General features: G+C 43.1%; 2 protein-coding genes across 6 annotated transcripts in view; both read right to left on the bottom strand.

Annotated features, from left to right (window-relative positions):
- LOC115026383 (probable uridine nucleosidase 1) overlaps nucleotides 1-1950 on the bottom strand; it is a 3670-nt gene extending 1720 nt beyond the window's left edge. The window contains exons 1-2 of one of the 2 annotated variants that reach the window (XM_029459199.1): nucleotides 1645-1950; nucleotides 147-241 (exon numbers count right to left, since the gene is read on the bottom strand). In XM_029459199.1, the coding sequence (XP_029315059.1) occupies nucleotides 147-241; nucleotides 1645-1811 (262 nt within the window). In that variant the 5' untranslated portion in view covers nucleotides 1812-1950. Of the gene's footprint in view, nucleotides 1-146; nucleotides 242-1362 lie in introns of both variants that reach the window. The other variant, XM_029459200.1, reaches the window with a different exon arrangement.
- Nucleotides 1951-3154: 1204 nt separating this feature from the next.
- inpp4aa (inositol polyphosphate-4-phosphatase type I Aa) lies at nucleotides 3155-17296 on the bottom strand. Of its 4 annotated transcripts, none has more exons than XM_029459516.1 (24): nucleotides 17186-17296; nucleotides 12515-12781; nucleotides 12389-12433; nucleotides 11737-11855; nucleotides 11518-11634; nucleotides 11235-11314; nucleotides 11006-11123; nucleotides 10480-10570; nucleotides 10247-10394; nucleotides 9700-9830; nucleotides 9366-9470; nucleotides 9165-9273; nucleotides 9059-9076; nucleotides 8709-8895; nucleotides 7759-8043; nucleotides 7533-7680; nucleotides 7160-7192; nucleotides 6768-6940; nucleotides 6524-6647; nucleotides 6069-6336; nucleotides 5618-5715; nucleotides 5420-5532; nucleotides 4969-5123; nucleotides 3155-4886 (listed from the first exon to the last, which is right to left on the bottom strand). In XM_029459516.1, the coding sequence occupies exons 2-24, from the start codon at nucleotides 12612-12614 to the stop codon at nucleotides 4754-4756; spliced, it is 2898 nt and encodes a 965-aa protein (XP_029315376.1). In that variant the 5' UTR covers nucleotides 12615-12781; nucleotides 17186-17296; the 3' UTR covers nucleotides 3155-4753. The 4 variants fall into 4 exon arrangements, with proteins under 4 accessions (XP_029315376.1, XP_029315379.1, XP_029315377.1 ...); XM_029459519.1 differs by lacking the exon at nucleotides 17186-17296 and adding an exon at nucleotides 15316-15335; XM_029459517.1 differs by lacking the exon at nucleotides 17186-17296 and adding an exon at nucleotides 14024-14220.
- Between the last annotated feature and the right edge of the window lie 620 nt (nucleotides 17297-17916).

A 17916-nucleotide genomic window follows, 5' to 3' on the forward strand; every position in this document is an offset into this window, starting at 1 on the left:
CGCTTTAGTGTTTAACTCCTCTAGTAAATGAGTAAATTGGAGATATCTATCTCCTACTATACGGTTATAGAAAGATAAACTTCGCTGGTTGTTTGTCAGTGAACTCGTACGAAACAGAAGCACATATTTTACAAGATAACACCAACCTGTCTCCGAGTGTGAAACCGATGAACTGTAGTGTTTGCCGGCTGCTACACTTCCTCTCACAGACTGGAAGCACCGCCGGTCAGCTGCAAACAACCTTTGAGCAGCAAGAAGGGAATCAAACTGAATGTACTGAGAGGGAGGAGTTATGTAAGCTACAGTTAATAATAAATCAGCTTCTTGTTAATCAATCATTAAATGTAGAGTTTAATAATCCAGGATGATTGTGGTGTCTTTTGAACACTGGGAGTTACTTCTGAGGCTTAATGTTTCAGGGAAATCGAGATTATGTAACTATAGAAACATTACATCACTGCTTTATAATTAGTGATGTATTAATGTGAACATGTGGATCTAATTGTAATTACTATATATTCTGCTGCTAGTTTAACCTACACTAATAGCCTACATCAGGGGTCGGGAACCTTTTTGACATGGAGAGCCATAAAAGCCAAATATTTTTAAATGGATTTCCTTGAGAGCCATATATTTAATAAAATCCGAGTACTAAAAGCGGTATCAGTGTTTCCCCTGCCATTGTTTGTGCAGGTGAGCTGACGGTGTATCACTGCATCATACACCAGGAAGCGCTGTGTTGTAAAGCTCTGGAGATGGAACATGTAATAAGCACCGTAACACTGACTGGAAACTTTCTAAGAGTCAATGCAAGTCTTTTCCTGAGGCGATACATTCTGAACATGGCGGTGTGATGGTCGAGGGAAAGTGCTGAATAGATTTTTCGAGTTGCGTGAGGAAATCTGGCCGTTTTTGGAAGCAAAGGGAAACACACCACAGATCTCTGAGACGATGTGAGCTGGACTGTTTGTGCGACATAACGAAGCATCTCACTGTTAAACCTGCAGCTTCAGGGCCGTGTGATCACGGACATGTATGATGCAGTGAGAGCCAAGCTGCCTGTGGGAGACTCAGATGCAGCATGGAAACGATGGCTTAATTTTGGCCCTCTCTGTGATTGAGTTTGACACCCCTGGTCTACTGCTTGCTTTGCGCAGTTTCTCCTCAGCTATTTCGGAAGAGCAGGGCTCCGCTAGTTTTACTTTAAAATGACACAGTATAATTATTTATTACTTGTTAAAATGTCTGCTCAAAATTGTCTGCGAGCCATATCGCGTAAGAGCCATATATGGCTCGCGAGCCATATGTTCCCGACCTCTGGCCTACATCATAATGTATTAATAATGTATATCTGAAAAGTACCTGTCAATGCAGTATTGAAGTATAACGTAGCAGTAAATGGAAATACTAAGTACCACCACTGCTGAACTCTTCTCATGATGTTTCTGTTTTTAAATATTAAGTCACATTTCTGTCATTTGTGCTTTCAAGGGCATGAGCATGTCTCACGCGCTCTTTGGTTGTTATGGTGAACAGAAGCTAACTCGACAGCTATTAGAAAGAAATGTGAAATGTTGCACAGCTGTGTGTCTCAGTGAACTTCCTTCTCAGTTTGTAGTTTAAAGTGTAAAAGTGCAGTCTCACCTCCGCACAGAGCAGCTGAACACGTGGGATGTTAATGCAACATTTCGGATAATCACCGCCATGCAGACAGCTGGAGGCCCGAGAAGATGTCGCGAGCTCTCACTCTGACGGGATTTCTGAGCACCAAAAACTGCCGCGAGACGCAGAGCAGACTCTTCACTCAACATGTTGTGTAATTAAACATATAAAACACAAAATAGGGCAAGTTAAAATATAGAGCTAAAATATTAGCATCAATAAAATATAATAGTAATAATATAAATGTGTGGTAGAAAGTATTGCAAATTATTAAACTGAATGTAGTAAATGTATGCATAATGTCAAGTTAAATATATAAATATATATATATATATATATATATATATATATATATATATATATATATATATATATATATATATATATATATACATAGAGATGTAGACAGGAACGTAGTAAATGTATAATAAAAGTCAAATTGTAATAAATAATAATAAAGAAATACATAAATATATTTATGCAGGTTAAAATCTATTTTCAAGAGTGGCCTGGTTAATGACGTTTGGTCATTGTTTGACAGTAGAGGTGATTCTTCTTTAACATACACAACATCTATAGCAATGACGTCACTTCCGGTGAGATATTTAAAGGGGAACAGAGGTTTGTTTTGGTTTTGACTCCCTAACATAATTTGTCTAAATTAAAGCCTTTTGTTGTTTGTTTTTTTAAATAATTGTCAAAAGTATGATCTCAAGCAAGAAAAGTGTCTGGAGATAACTTATGTTATGATCTGGTGCTATGAAATAAAAAATGGATTTGATTGTAAGGACTATTGTTTTTTAATTTGGTTTCTTTTATATGTGTTCTTATATCTTTACTTGCTTGCATATTTCTCTTTGTGTATGCATACTATATACATAAGTATATATATTTATATGTATATATATAATTGCTTGTGGACATAATATAATCCTATTCTACTTTTGTCACTTGTGTTTATTTATTGTAGTGACATTTATTTATTTTTAGCATTTTATTCTTGCAATTTTTTGTTTTGCTAAATTCTATTTATTATTGTGTTTTTTTTGCTTTTACTTTTTTGTCTCTGCTGTTTTAATCTGGCTCTGTGAAGGACTCTGGGCTGCATTTGAGGTGAGTTGAACATTGACAGGATTAGTTTTTGACACTAATGTTAACTCACACCGGTGATTATAATTATTTTGCCTGATGATATTTCACAGGAGGCTTTTTGACATGTTGCAGTAGGAAATGCACAGATGGCTTCTTGCACATACCATACACACATCGTTTTTAAGTGGAACTAAAGGTCTCAGACCCCGGAGCAAGGCGCCTGTCAGGTAATCAAGCTTCGATCAGGACCTCATTTCAAAAGAGAAAGAGAAAATCTAAAATGGAGATAATGATACTGACAGTGTTACTGTGGAGCTACTTTTTAAAGATGCTTCTTTAAGACAAACTTGAGAGGATAAAGTATTCGCTGCTCAATTCACAAAGCATAATGTCTCATTTAATTTGGCATTGACAAGTCTTTATTCGTTATCCAGTCTGTCTTCATCCCTCTGTGTGGGTGCAGGTGTCTCCCAACGTCCCAAAAACAATGAATAAAACTATAACAGCGTTTGGCAACAACAGCCATATCAACATAAATAACTGTAGGCAAAATAACATTTTCAAAATAAAAATTCACTGTCTCTGTAGGTTTTGTACAAGAAGGTACGTCGGAGGCCGGAGCTGGTAAACAGAAGTTGTTGTTGATGGTCGGGAGAAAAATGCAATATGCATTATTTCACTTCAGTCTAAAAACATCTATCAAGTGATCAAACTCTTAATCGCAACAGTATACAATTGCAGTAATAGCATTTCTTTTTTTTAAATGATCTTCATGCAGGTTAACCAGTTCCCCATCGATGCTTACAGTGCAGCTTCAGAAATCACATTAGATGAGACATCACTGTTATACGGTGGAGTCAGATACGTGCTCGTTGTAGAGAGTGATATGGTGGTGAATATGTGATTGAAGAAGAAAGACAGGAAGGAGGAACATTGGGAGGGAAACAGACAACAGGCTGAAAGCACTGAAATAAATCAAATAAGTGCTTTGACTTCAACAGCTGTCATTCTGCAGCGCAGCTCATGTCCAGAGAAATATGTGTACAGGCAAAGACTTGATCATCTCATTCAAGCTACACTAGGCAACTTCACATGTAGGCAGCAGTCTTAAAAATATATTTCACAATCTCCACATGATCACACACTTCCACTGTTACCATTAAACTGTCACCTCTGGTAGAAACTGCTCATACTCCACAAATGAAGATGCGATCTGCAGGAAGTCAATGCTTCACGTTGTGTTACATTTTGCCTGATGTAGCCTTAAAGCCTTTATTTTTCTCATTGTCGACAAACTACATGAAAAGACCAAAATCAACCATCTTTAAAAAGTGCTTATTCGTTTCCTCAAACACAAATGGTTGAGCAGGAGTAAACATTTGTTAGGGTCTATTTTCAGGGGCGGATTAATACTCATTTGGTGAGTTAATGGGTTTTACATCAGTAGCATGGCGTATGTGGGATTTACTCAAAATGAACTACAGTTCACCGTAATGACACGTGAGACAACAATGTTCATTGTTTGTTTTAGTCTTTGCATTTGATTTGTTGGCATTAAGAAACTTGTACACTATCTACAGCCTCGTCCTTTACCTGACAAACAGATGGACAGATGTGTCCCGCATCACCTTTCTAAATGCTGAGACATTTGCACATCTTATTTCTAGGGACACAATTTACTCCTGATGCTACGACTGGTACAGATGCCCACAGTGTTGTCTGCACACCGGCTACAATGTAACACAAAAAGCCATCTTTACTGTTTCCGTGTGTGAAGTGGCTGTGACGAGTGTGTGATTCTAGCACTACTGGAAGAGACGGGAGACTGCTTTAAATCAATCTACAGTAGCACTGGCACTTGGACATTAATCATCTTAACAGTGACTAAGCACAAAACAAAGGGGTGTTGTTCCAGTTTGTGTTTGGTAATTTTTTTGTGTGGTGCTGTCATCATGATCCCTGTCAGTCTTTTGGTTTTCCTGCAGTTAGAGGAGTCCCCTTAGGTCTCAACCTTCCCGTACGTCCCCTCTGGAGGGCGGTATTGTTTGGGGAAGGCCTTGAGCTGCAGAGCGTTAAAGGCGTATTTACGACATCCCACATTCTTCATGGTGTTCTCTCTCCTGCAGCCCTCACTGTGGGAAAAAAAGCAGAAGCAATTAATTTTTTATAATGTAATAACATCTGTGAGATTTAGGACTTTCATCATCAGCTGACCTGCGCATACAGTCCAAGGCCTGGTAGAAGACCTGCGGGGCGAGGGCGTGCTCCGTCTGCAGGATCTGACACTGCTCCAGGGTCAGGGACATGGCTGTGCGGTCCTTGGCGCTCTTACAGCTGGTGAAACGCACTCCGTTCAGGCGCCGACACGCCTTTCGGGGTTTGAAGAAACCAGAGATCAGAGGATGACATGTAGCTTTTAAATCAGAATCTTTGGTGTGTTGGTGCATAACACACGGTAAACATAGTGAGAGGATATTAAATTATAGAAGAGAAATTACAATTAAAATATTATTATACATTTTTTTATATGTACAATATATCGGAATTAAAATGAAATAGTTATAGAAGTGGTCGTTTTGTGCAATGTGTTATATGTACGGAGATATAGTCCCACAGCGTGAAGAAAACCATCTCTGCATAGAGAAGCCGTGAGAAGTAAGTCTACCTCGGCAGCTTGCCACAAAATCTCCACGTTCTTGCTTTTCTTGGAGTTCACGTTCTGGCTCAGCTGTTTAAGCAGCTCGAGCACACTGGTGGTGCTGCGGGAGCGAGGCAGGCCTGAGGAGAGAACACAGGAGCGAGGGGTGAGCACAACAAAACACACATTTTCCTTCTGATAAAAGTGTTTCGTGTGTAAACTCACAGTCTTCAGCCAGAACTTCTTTAAACTGGTCGAAGTACGAGCTGAGGCGGGTCGAGTTCTCCATGTTGATCACCTCTTGTAGTGACGTGTCTCCAAACCTGGACACACGTGGAGGATATTAGAGTCACACCTGTCCTGTTAATGTCCTGCCTCAAGTATATAATGTGACTGTGTTGAAGTCATAAATACAATATATTATTACTTCTATTCATTTTCTTACTTACACCGTCAGATTGGATAATACTGCCTTCAACGGTTTATGTTCAGATGTGAATATTAAAAGTGTTCTTGATAAGGAATCACAACATTGAATGGTGTAACAAACGTATCACAATACAAATTGACCTATTCAACCAAATTTGCCATTTTCCTCCTCGTTGCCCTTTGACCTCCGTTTTCTTTCTGTCCTCAGGCCCTCAACCTTTCCTGTCCTCTGATGTCAGCGACTCACTTCTCAGCCAGCGTCTGCTGCTCGTTGATCCCCACATTGAACAGTACGGGCTGCACGCGCAGCAGCATCCCGTTCTGGATCTCTCGTGGCAGCGTGTCAAACATCGCCCCGGGCATCGGGACCCTGACGTTGAAGCCGTTCCTGTTTCCCGTGATCACCGGCAGCATGTCCGGGGCGAAGCTGGAAGTCGCCTGGGTAACTTTAAAGGTGACATTTCTCAGGTCCATCACTCCCACGCTCATATCCTCCAACATGGCCAGCTCCTCACCTTTAAGGAGTCATCACAGAAAAGTACAATTAACATCATTAAGTAAGGATGTCATGGTGTTGGTCCTTTATGTTTGCGTCTTTGTATATTTTGATGTACAGCCTTGGCGTAGGCGAGCACTATCATAGAGCTGTGTGAGGATACATTTCTAAAGAATGCACACAAACACTCCTCACACACAGGTTACCATAGGTGCTGAGCAGGCCCTCGTACTGCACCAGTAAACCGATGGTGTGCAGCTGCCGGAGGAAGCCCGAGTCACAGAGAGAGTTCCTCAGTTTGATGATGAAGCCGCAGATCAGCGCCGTCAGCTGTAAGAAGCACAACTCGTGTCAACACGGCGACGTTTTCTCATGTTTTTAATGCACGCCGTGTCATGACAATGTGTGAAAGACAGAATAGCTAGAAGGGGAAGGTGGAAGTTGATGGACCGTCTGGCAGAAGACGACGTCGCGGCGGTACTGCAGGGTGAGGCTCATGGCGATGGTGGGGGCGCTGTCCTGCATCAGCAGAAACACCATGGCCTTCTTGGCTTTGTCGCTCATCAGAGACGCACAATCCGTCAGCGTGGATAGGAGAGGGTAGAGAGCGTCGCTCCACTCACCTGCAGACACAGCACACAGCACTGAACACACACATAGGGAGCGTGCACACAAGGTTGAATAAAAAAATGACTTTGAAGAATTAAATTTCACAGGTTGACTAATACATATTTTTTAACATGTCAAACAATAATAATATTGCAGGAATACATATGTATTTGATATTGTAGTGACTATTTGGGTTTAATCAACCTTCCAGCACATACAGGATCATTTCTCACCTGGAGACTTCTTTTCTACCTCGGGGCTGATATCTACAAGTGACAGAAAGTTTGTTTAGTTACTCCTACTTGTAACTCAAGTTTATATTTCAGATTCTAAACATGCAGCAACACTGAAGCAGTGAACAAAATGAAGCTACAGTGAAGAGAAAGGCCTGAGTGGCAGGAGTGCGGTGAGAGAAAGATGATGATGATGATTTTGTGGTGGATGTGAGGACGGTGATGATAATAGAGGATGACAAGATGATGATGCTGGTAAATCTTTGTCTTTATGCTCAGGATTTATCCAGACACACGTTCACATCACCCCTCAGCAGTGAGATGAATCAGTACGTGCCATCATACAGCAGTGTGTGTGTATGTGTGTGTGTACCTTTCTTAGTTTTACCCGGCTCCTCGCTGGCGAGCAGGAAGACATCCTCCGAGCTGCTGTCGCTCTGGAGTTTGTCTCGCTGCAGCAGCATGTCCACCCTCTGGATCACACAGTCCAGGCTCTTATTAACATTAAGCCAAACCTTGTCCTGCACACAAACACATTACAAATCAACGATATCGACAAGACAACAAGACCTCAAAGAGCCAGATGGACGTTCTCTTACCCACTCCTCCTCGTGCAACTCTGCCTGCAAGGAGGCACGCTTGTTTCTACTCCCTTCGCCGCTCTCCGGAGGAGCTGCATGGCGAGAGGGCGAGGTGGCGGCACGGGACGGGGAGGCTGTGTGGCGAGGGGAGGGGGAGCGCGATGGGGGACGAGAAGAAGGTGAAAGGGAGGAGGAGGACGGGGACGGGGTGCTTTGCTGAGTGGACTCTGGGCGGGCAGCAGCCAGGGCGAGAATGGCTGAGGACAGCAGCTTAGAGTCGCACACGGTCACCAGCTGACGAGTCTGCAGGAGGAGAGGGGGGAGGAGAGGAGGAGAGGGGGGGGAGAGGGGAGGAGAGGGAAGGAGAGGGGAGAGAAGAGGAGGAGAGGGGGGAGGAGAGGAGGAGGAGAGGGGGGGCGGAGAGGAGGAGAGGGGGGGGAGAGGGGAGGAGAGGGAAGGAGAGGGGGGGAGGAGAGGAGGAGAGGGAAGGAGAGGGGGGAGAGGAGAGGAGAGGAGAGGGAAGGAGAGGGGGAGGAGAGGGGAGGGAAGGAGAGGGGAGAAGAGGGGGAGGAGAGGGGGAGAGGGGGGGAGAGGGGAGAAGAGGGGGGGGAGAGGAGAGGAGAGGGGAGGAGAGGGGGGAGAGGGAAGGAGATGGGGAGAAGAGGGGGAGGGGGGAGGAGAGGGGGGAGGGGGAGGACGCAGAGAGGCTGGTAATGGAATATGTGGCTATACTGAGGGAAATAAATGAACAGTGACTCGGGGCAAATAAATGTTTTATAAAGTCCATAAACCGTCACAAAGGGAGGAAAGGCTCGTATATACAGAATATAATTGTTTTTACTTTTTCCATTCTCTTTGTTGGTATAAAACAACATGTTATCATGTTGTCTATGTTACAGTATATTATGTTTTAGATTATAATCTATAATCCTATAAATGATATACACATCCTCTAAGTGCGTTGTTACCTTCTCTGTTAGGATGGCCAGCGTTCTCTCCAGAGCGTTGGCAGAGCGTTCCTTGGCGGCTCGAGACAGACGTTCAGTGTAGTAACACACCTGTGTCTTCAGAGTGTTTATTTGACCAATCAGCTCCTTCGCTTTCACAACATCCTGAGGCTGGTATGTCATTCCTTTAGAGCCGGAGCCAGCAGAGCTGCGTGTGTGTGTGTGTGTGTGTGTGTGTGTGTGTGTGTGTGTGTGTGTGTGTGTGTGTGTGTGTGTGTGTGTGTGTGTGTAAGACATAAAGTAGAAGATAAATTGTGGAGCTCAGTGATGCCAAAAAAACACACAAAAACGTACAATACGCGTAATCTCACCTTTCCTCCTGATAAGTCCTGACGACAAAACAAATCACAAAACAAACATTCATTAATCATTCATAAAATCAAACACCAGCATGAAACTCTGTTCTGCTCTACTCACTGTTTCCTGGTTTCTTCAAGTTTGTGCAGAAGTTTTCGGAGGCCGCAGCCTTTAAAGCCCTGATGATGAGCCGCAGGAGCACCGATAGTCACAACATCGTACGTCCGGTCTGATCGGAGGACAGTAAGAAAGAGGATAAAATAAGATACTATACGAACAATGTTATTAACACACACATGGACATGCGGTACAAATACCTACCATAGCCAGACTCTCCCTGTACTCTCATCCTCTGGATGTGCAGGTTAGTAGGAATAAACTCCAACTTCCTCTCAGCTTTCAAGGTACTCGACTTAAATGAAGGACCTGAGAGGGAGCAGACAGGAGGTAAAGAGGTTCTTTGTACCTGTATACGCTGTTGCAGCCACTGACGCTGTATGGTTAGTGTGAAGACAAAACATTAGACATAAGTAAACACAGTTAAAACAGACAATAGAAGTGAAGCTGCAATAACACTAGATCCTCCACCTCCCATAATGACACTAAACAAAGCACATTTTCGTTCCCCAGCAGAGATACTCTTTGTGTTTCTAACCTTTGTATTCGTGCAGGTCACTTATGGTCTCCTGGTAGGTGAGGATGATGGTCTGGTACTGAGTGATGATCTGCCTCCTGAGGTTCTCCCAACATGCAGACAGCTCTCCCAGCTCCTCCAGCTCACACACCCTGCACATCACACAGAAGCATTCACGATGGAGACATCCAGCTGATGCACTGATGAGCTCACAGCTTGCAGTTAGTGTCTGCAGCTGCTGCCCAACTTCTCACATCCCCCACAAGCAACCATTAGTGAGAACGGAAGCAGTGGGAATCGTAACGATAATGTTTCTTTCACCGTACGATGAGGATGAGTACGTACAGAATACACACTTCCTGGTATGTCACACAAAGGACACAAAGAAGAGATGAAGACGCTTTTTTGTTCCATATTTGTTGCATAATGTTACAAGCTAACTATGAAAGTATTGCATCTTTCCACACAAGCTTCAGATCAAATTGTGCTGCATGTGGCCCCTGAACTAACATGAGTTTGACACGCCTGCTTTAAAGGGTCAGTGCACAACAACACATCGAGACATTACCTGACGGCGTCTTCCTCCAGCAGCAGTTTGACAAACTGTCGAGGAATATGCAGGGAGAGCGCACTCTCCGCCATCTGCTCCAGGATCCGAAGGTGGTTGCCGTCCGTGGTGGGGAACCGGTACGTTCGAGACATCACGCCCCCAAACACTGAAACGGAACCGAAATAAAGCATCAGAGCCGTGAATCACGGTGACGTCACTCCCACAGAGTCACGCAGGAGGTCGGGACTCACCAGCCTTCAGCAGCGGGTCTTTACACAGAGATGAAGACTTGGATTTCATGCTGGCGGGTTCAGTCAGGCTTGCATCAACAGAGAGAACCATCTGACACACAAGAAGAATCACATCAGATCTGTGGTCTGTTATTAAAACAATACAACCAGAAATAATCTGAAGGTGGAGAATACTCTGAGGTTGAATAGGTTTTTCAAGGCTGCAACTATTATATTTATTATCAATTATTTTCTGGATTTCTTGATGATTGTTTGGCCTAAAATAAATATTATTATATTATTAATATTATTAATATTATTACCATTAACATTATTATTATTATTACTACTATTATTTTATTTATTTATTCATATTACTATAAAGTCATGACCTCATAGCCTTGGCTAGAAGTCCTACAGTATATGCAACATATATATTTTATTATATTATAATGGTTTTTGAATTGTCCCTGACAAATAAACAAATAAATAAAATAAAACAATCAACCAGTCCGTTCAGTTGTAACACTTGTTCCTGGTCACTCACTCTTCCATTAACAGTGTCTCCTCTCTGTAATCTTGCAACAGGAGCTCTCTGCTCGCGCTTCTCCTCTATCTGCCAGGCGATGACAGTGATGTTCCCCACGCGCTCGTTCTCCGCTGACCTGACCCACAGTGACATCGAGCAAATTAAACATCCATGAACCCAAATCCAGCAAGCAAGCAGCGGCCATCAGTCAGTGAAGGAAGGCACAGTGTGTGGACTCTGCTGTTACCTGAGAGTCAGGTGCAGTCTGTGGTGTTTGTCCTGCAGCAGCTCCTTCACAGAAAACATGGAGGAGCCAAGCATGTACATCTGTCACACACATACACACACACACACACACACACACACACACACACACACACACACACACACACACACACAAAGGGGATTTTGAGGATTTCGCTCAGATAAGTGTAGAAGGATTACATAAATAAGAACTGTATTCACTTCCTAGCAGGACATTTGAAGACAGTGGAGTCAAGTTTTGATTGCATTTTTGATTCTGGGTTTACCGTGCCCTGAGTGCGGTCCTTAACATCGTAGACAGAAAGCTTGACCTGCGTCTGCTGAGTGATCAGAGAGTCCTGAAAGAACGCCACGCTGCTCAGGAAGATAGGGTTACTGGTGGTCTGAAGACAGAGAGAGAGAGAGACAGAGAGAGGAAGCTGAAAAGGTTTTGAAGTCTCAAACAGCAGACTCTAGGGAGCAAGGGAAAGTGAACTTTGGTGTACCTCTATGATTTCAGTTTGAGCGTGCTTGGTCCAGAAGGCCTGAGGCGGAGTGGTGCAGCTGATGGCGACGAAGCTGGTTGGCTTGCGGTCCAGAGAGGGAGTGACCAGCTCGCTGCAGGCTGCAGCATCATATAAACACAGGAAGAGATTACAGACGGTGGGATTTAATGGTGGGAAGGTCACTAATCCTTGGCCGTGGGAGGGATGTAATACAGTAGTTTGCACTTACTAATACAGTAATACTTTCAGCTTTAACAAAGGATAAAAAAAAAGCCTTTCTACACAAATGATGTAGTCAACCTTGAGCCAATCAGTGAAAGGCAACTTCATCCTTCATCCTTTAAAGAAGCAGCTGAGCATTGATATATTATTACGTTAAATATGTATATGGTGAACATGTTAGCAGACAGTTGCCTATTTACAGACAATGAGCAACATTTTCATTTATTTGGGGGTGAAACTAAGTCCAGTATTCACTCTCCTCTTAGATCTTAGAGCTAACTGTGTCTGCGTTGGTGCTGCGCAGGTAGCATACACAACATTTATCAGAGCCTTTCATTGCTCAACTATCTTAGACTATTAGGCCTAATGGTGTAAATGAAGCTGTCACTATACGGTGTTTCCAGTAAAAGGACGCTTCTTCTGAACTTACCCACACTAAACTCCAGCACAGGCTCGTCTGGATCCTGACTGCTGCCTGCAGGAGAGAAGCGAGGACGTCAGGTTTTTCATCAGCAAAGAAATAAACAGGTTATCATGGAAGCAGTTACTTAGTTACCTGAGAGAGCCAGTCCCATAATCTCAGCTGATAGCTCAAACGTGTTGGCCCGGTACACCGACCAGGGTCGATGGCGGGGGCTGCGCTCCTTCCCGGACATGGTGGGTTCACGTTGGGGCTGAGGATCTACTTTGGAATAAAAAAACTGTAGAAGGATGTCGAGCAGACTCAAACTCAAAACTCCGTCACGTGAGCTCTTTGAGATGCGTGCTCGTTGGTTTCCCTTGTGCGTTGATCCGAGCGGTCACACCTTTGTGAGTGATGAACCTGAAAGACAGAAGAGAACAACGTGATTATCTGCTGTCCCCCATAGAGACAGGTGAGACAGACGGGACATCTCCAACTCTTTGATACGTCATGCTTCCATCCAGATGGCAGCTGCGTGATTAGACTGCACACATGCCCAGCATCACGTTACAGTCTTCAACACACAAGGTTAGCAGTGCTGGAGTACTATACAAGTACAAATATCACACTGTGAAAATACTATACTGTTACAAGTAAAAGTCCTGCATTGAAAATGTTTCTAAAAGTATGTTAGTGTAATCAGGAAAAGGTACTTCTCACGTTTGAGAAATTCACAGAGGAAAAGTGTGACTTTCCCAAAGCTGGAGGAAATGAAACAGCTGCAGCAAAAACTGTTCCAATAATCAAAAGTAAAGCGCTTCTAGCCGTTCATATCAGTATAAAAACACAATAAATACAATTCGAGGACAGCAACACAGAGATTTATTCATTGACGTTCACAAGTCCACTCTGATTTATTCACATAAATATAGATTTATTCCAATGTTTCCAAAAACGGAAGGAATACCTTGTGTCCTTGTGCGTAGGCTCAGTTAAGGCCATTACAACTACATTAATTGACACATAAATGTGAACCTTAAGGTGTGAACATCACCTTATCCAAGATAACTCACATGGACTAGTGCTCATAAACAAGGCATTTTAACCCGCCAGTGGTGTGACACAAAAGGAGGGGGCCACCAAAATCACAAAGAATCTTCCTCACGGAGCCACAGATATAAATACCAAACTTGATCATAATCTGACCTGCAGGTAGCGAGATATACTGCTCTAAAGAGGCCTCGTTCATAACAACCTCCTCACTTTGACCACACACACTTGCACTAAGTGCTCGTGGTGCAACTCGTAGGGAAACCGAGACACTCGTTTGTTATGTCCGACACTCATTTTGGACGATCGTGCAAAAGCCACAGCGTGAAGGGCCGCTCGTCTTGTTGCATAGAAGATAACACCGCACCTGCCAAATATATGCGCAACAGTGAGAGAGCAGGAACCTGAGGCTGTGCCAAGTGTGGCACACGGTGGAAACGCTGGTGTAAGAGTGAGAATCAGCAACAATCAAGCTGTGAGTGTATTGATTTAGCTCCTGCACAACGAAGCACAAACAGAAGACACAGAGGAACAGAAAAACGGTGCGTGATGAAAATGTGAAAGGTTAAGAAAGGAAAGGAAAAGGATGCAGCAAGAGGTCTCGTGGTTAACCTGAGCAGAAAAGTGCTTCAAATGGAGGTCAATCATTTCATTTCCTGGGGCATGTTTCCTCTTCTCCTCTACCATCACTAAGAGTGATCATCTGGAATAAATGTCTCTCCTTCTCAGAGCCGGTAGACGCGAGAGCATATCTAGCGCTGTAAGTGTTTGTGTCTTTTGTTTCTGTGTATTTGACACAACACTGACAAAAGGATAACACACGCGTGTGTACCACTGCGCATTCATGTGTAAGGCCTTCAGCATCGGAGGTCTATTTTTACACGTGAATCTGATTACATGATATCTACCAGTGACGCACACACACACACACACACACACACACACACACACACACACACACACACACACACACACGGCACTCAAAGCCATCCGCATAGTCACACACACTAAACCCAGAGTGTGAGCGTGATGCTCTTTGCCGGTTTAATCTCTGTCTTGGCATCTTCATGTGAGAAGGTGACAATTACTGCGTGGCTGCTCTGCCTCATTAGGCTGTGTGGGAGTTATTGTCAATGGGAGCTGTCTTTTAAAATGCTGTAATCTCCACTGCCTGGGGCACTGTGGGAGGCTCTCTAGGAAACCCACAGTGGATCTAATGGAAAACCACAGGGAGCCACGGATCAACTTCATCACATCTGTCTGACAATCAGCCTCGTGCAGTCTGCTCCAGGGAGACAAAACGCTGGTGCTGAAACGTCGATTAACTCATCGGAAAATTGATTAACAATCATTTTGGTGACTGTTCAATGCAGAAAACACGCTCTGGTTCCCACATGTGACGATTTGTTGTTGTTTTGAATCAATATCAACTGAATATCTTTGCATTTCTAACTGTTGGTTGTACAAAACAAAACATTTGAAGATGTCACGTGTCATTTTATGTAACACATGACTAATCGATGAAACCAAAGTGTCGTCTTCTAAGTGCTTGTTTTATTCAACCAAGAGTCGAATGCCCACACATATTCAATATATAATTATATTAATTATTAATTTACTGTTGATTGACAAAGTGATTCATTGATGATCGTTATAAATGGTGAGAAATGCTCAATCACAATTTCTTAGAAAGCCAAGGTGACATCTTCAAAGTGCTTTTCTTATCCGGGCCAACGGTCCAAAACACAAAGATATTCAAATGATAATAATATAATACGAGGAAGAACAGCAAATAATCCTTTGTGAGAAGTGCAATCATGCAAAAGCACAACTTTAAATCTTGGAAAGAAGTCATTCAGCATGAGAAAAAACATTTAAACAAATGACGAATCAACTAAAGAAACCTTCGTCTTGAATCAATCTTATCCCTACCGACCCGCTCCACCGCTGCTGCTCTGTACATGACCTCTGACCTCAAAAAGTAAAAACAGGTCAGTGTGAGACTGTGTGTGGTTTTTCAGGTGAGAAGAAGAAAGATGGTGTGGAGTAGAGAGGACAGAGAGGATTCAGGTGGTAACTCGTCAGTCTTCTGGGACGTTCTGGAGGCAGAACTGACCCAGTTAGTGAGGCTGGCTGGCGGCACACAGCTGGACCCCTGCAGATGCTGTCAGTACCGGCTGCACTGCAGTGTCTCTCAGATGTCCTCTTCATGAAGTCGCCTCCTCCTCATCTCTTTAAATCCTAAATGTCCCCCTTCTTCTGCTCTGTCATCCTCCCCTTCTGTATTTTGGTGCTCCAGCATATCTCCCTTCCCTATCCCCCCCTGTGACCCCGATGTCCCTCTCAATTTCAAATCTATTGATCCTGTTTCGGTCCAAAGCTGAGCTGTGCCGCTCTGCCGTCCCTCGAGTCTCATCTACAACCGTCTACTTGATGTAGAAATGTCTGGCGTAACCATGGACACATGGGCGGCTGACTCCATCCACACATCTACAAACTGCTCTCTGATCAGATTGAGCAAAGAGGAGCTGAATATGCAAATGTGTTTACTCCTGAGAGGAGAGCATTTATCCACACACACAGAAACGTGAAGAGGGAGTAACGTCACGCATACAGAAGATCTTGTTACCACGACAGCAGTAAACTGAACGTGAGGAGTTGATGACGACAGGGCTGCAACTAACACGTCTTTTCATTATTGATTAATCCACCAATTATTTTCTAGATTAATCGAATAATAATCCAGTTTCAAGGTGATTAAATGTCTTGTTTTTCAGTCCAAACCTCAAAGATATTCACTTTAATATGATATAAAACAGAGAAAACAGTACGTCTCCATACTGAAAACAGCATTTTCTGACATTTATGCACGATAAATCGATAATCAACTAATCGTTGCAGCTCTGGATGACGATGAATGAACTTGTTAATGACGCTACAGGATCTCACAGAGTGAATACTGTAAGTAGATCTGACACTGTAGTTATCAGGAGAAACACTGAGGGCTCATTTAAGTTGAGAAACCTTAAATGTATCTCTCATCACAAATAGACACTCCAGCACACAGAGATGCAAGACAGAAACAGAGAGACAGCTCGAGGTGAGCCACAGAAAGTGTGATGTTGTTCCCTCTCTGCTATACAAACAGTGAAAACAATGATTCAACAGATCAGATGTAATCCTTTCCGCTCTGCGGGGAGCATCTGGGAGGCCTGCAATGGCGTGACAGTAGCTTGATGAGCAGCACATCCGGTTTTAGATGCACTATGTATAAAAACATAAGATTAGTATTCATAATCCTACATCAACACTCACCTGGCCCTTTGTAACCCTGCGTTAAACAGGGTGTCATAATGTCTGTTTACCTGCCTGGGTGCGTGGAGATAAACAGACAGGAGGCGAGAGCTGTCCAGTAGAAATCTATTTATGGCAGCACTGGCTAATAATATTGTCATTATACTAGTGTGGATACATATTTTTTCACTGACAGCCGGACAATAACAACTATTGCGTCATGATATCTGCTGATGCTCGTTCAGTGATGCTGCTCCATGCCGCTGCAGGATGTGTCCTACAATTCACACAATTAAACACACGCCATGTATAGGAATAAAAAACAGATGAATCGACATTTGAGATCTTGCTATGGCTGTAAACATGTCTTATTCTGCTTCTGCTGCGGGGTGCTGTTCTCTCTTTGTGTGAATAAACGCCCTCGACCAGAGATGATGACATGTCAAATGAGAAACACAAGCACAAATAAATATATCTTACCGTTTAGAGAAATGCGAAGGTTTCTTTTCCTATAGATGCGCATCCTGGTTGCTACTCGACGATGTCTGCAGTCAGGACTCGCCCCGGCTCCCTCTGACACATCGAGACGTAATACCGCCGCTGGACGCAGCTCCTCCTCTCTCCACTGGGGGGCGCTGTCGGACAAGGCACGTTTTTTTATACAGCACATTTACAACACGGAAATTCAAAGTGCTTTAAATAAAACATTAAGAAATAGTGCAAAAGAAACATAAAAAAAGATATTTAAATACAATTAAAAACATTAACGAGCCAGTAATCATAGTAATCAACTGACAGAGTTGTTGTTAACATGTTGAGCTACTAAATCATTGTTATGAGATTATCCAAAATTATTCTGGAAATGCAATAAATTATTTTAAAGAATCTAATGATAAAATATCAAGTCGACCAATAAATGTTGATTATCATATTATTGAGAACCTATGGGAATAATGAGATACACAAGTGTTGACATATTATCTCTTATGGGGAACTTAATGAAAGCTTTGAGATGTTAAGTCAAAATGTAACATGAGTGATTTTGACTTAAACCCCTTCAGGTAAATCAGATAAACTGCTTGTAGTAAAAGTGAAAGTTGAAACTCGAGTTGTTCAGGAAACTTGTGTCACCGAAACTTAAGAGTGGGCCCTGAACACCGCACCCCACCCTTTTTATCCGCTGCAGGTGACACCCAATCAGAGCAGGGCTC

The sequence above is a fragment of the Cottoperca gobio genome, chromosome 21, assembly GCF_900634415.1.
Source record: "Cottoperca gobio chromosome 21, fCotGob3.1, whole genome shotgun sequence".
In the NCBI taxonomy this organism is placed as follows: domain Eukaryota; kingdom Metazoa; phylum Chordata; class Actinopteri; order Perciformes; family Bovichtidae; genus Cottoperca; species Cottoperca gobio.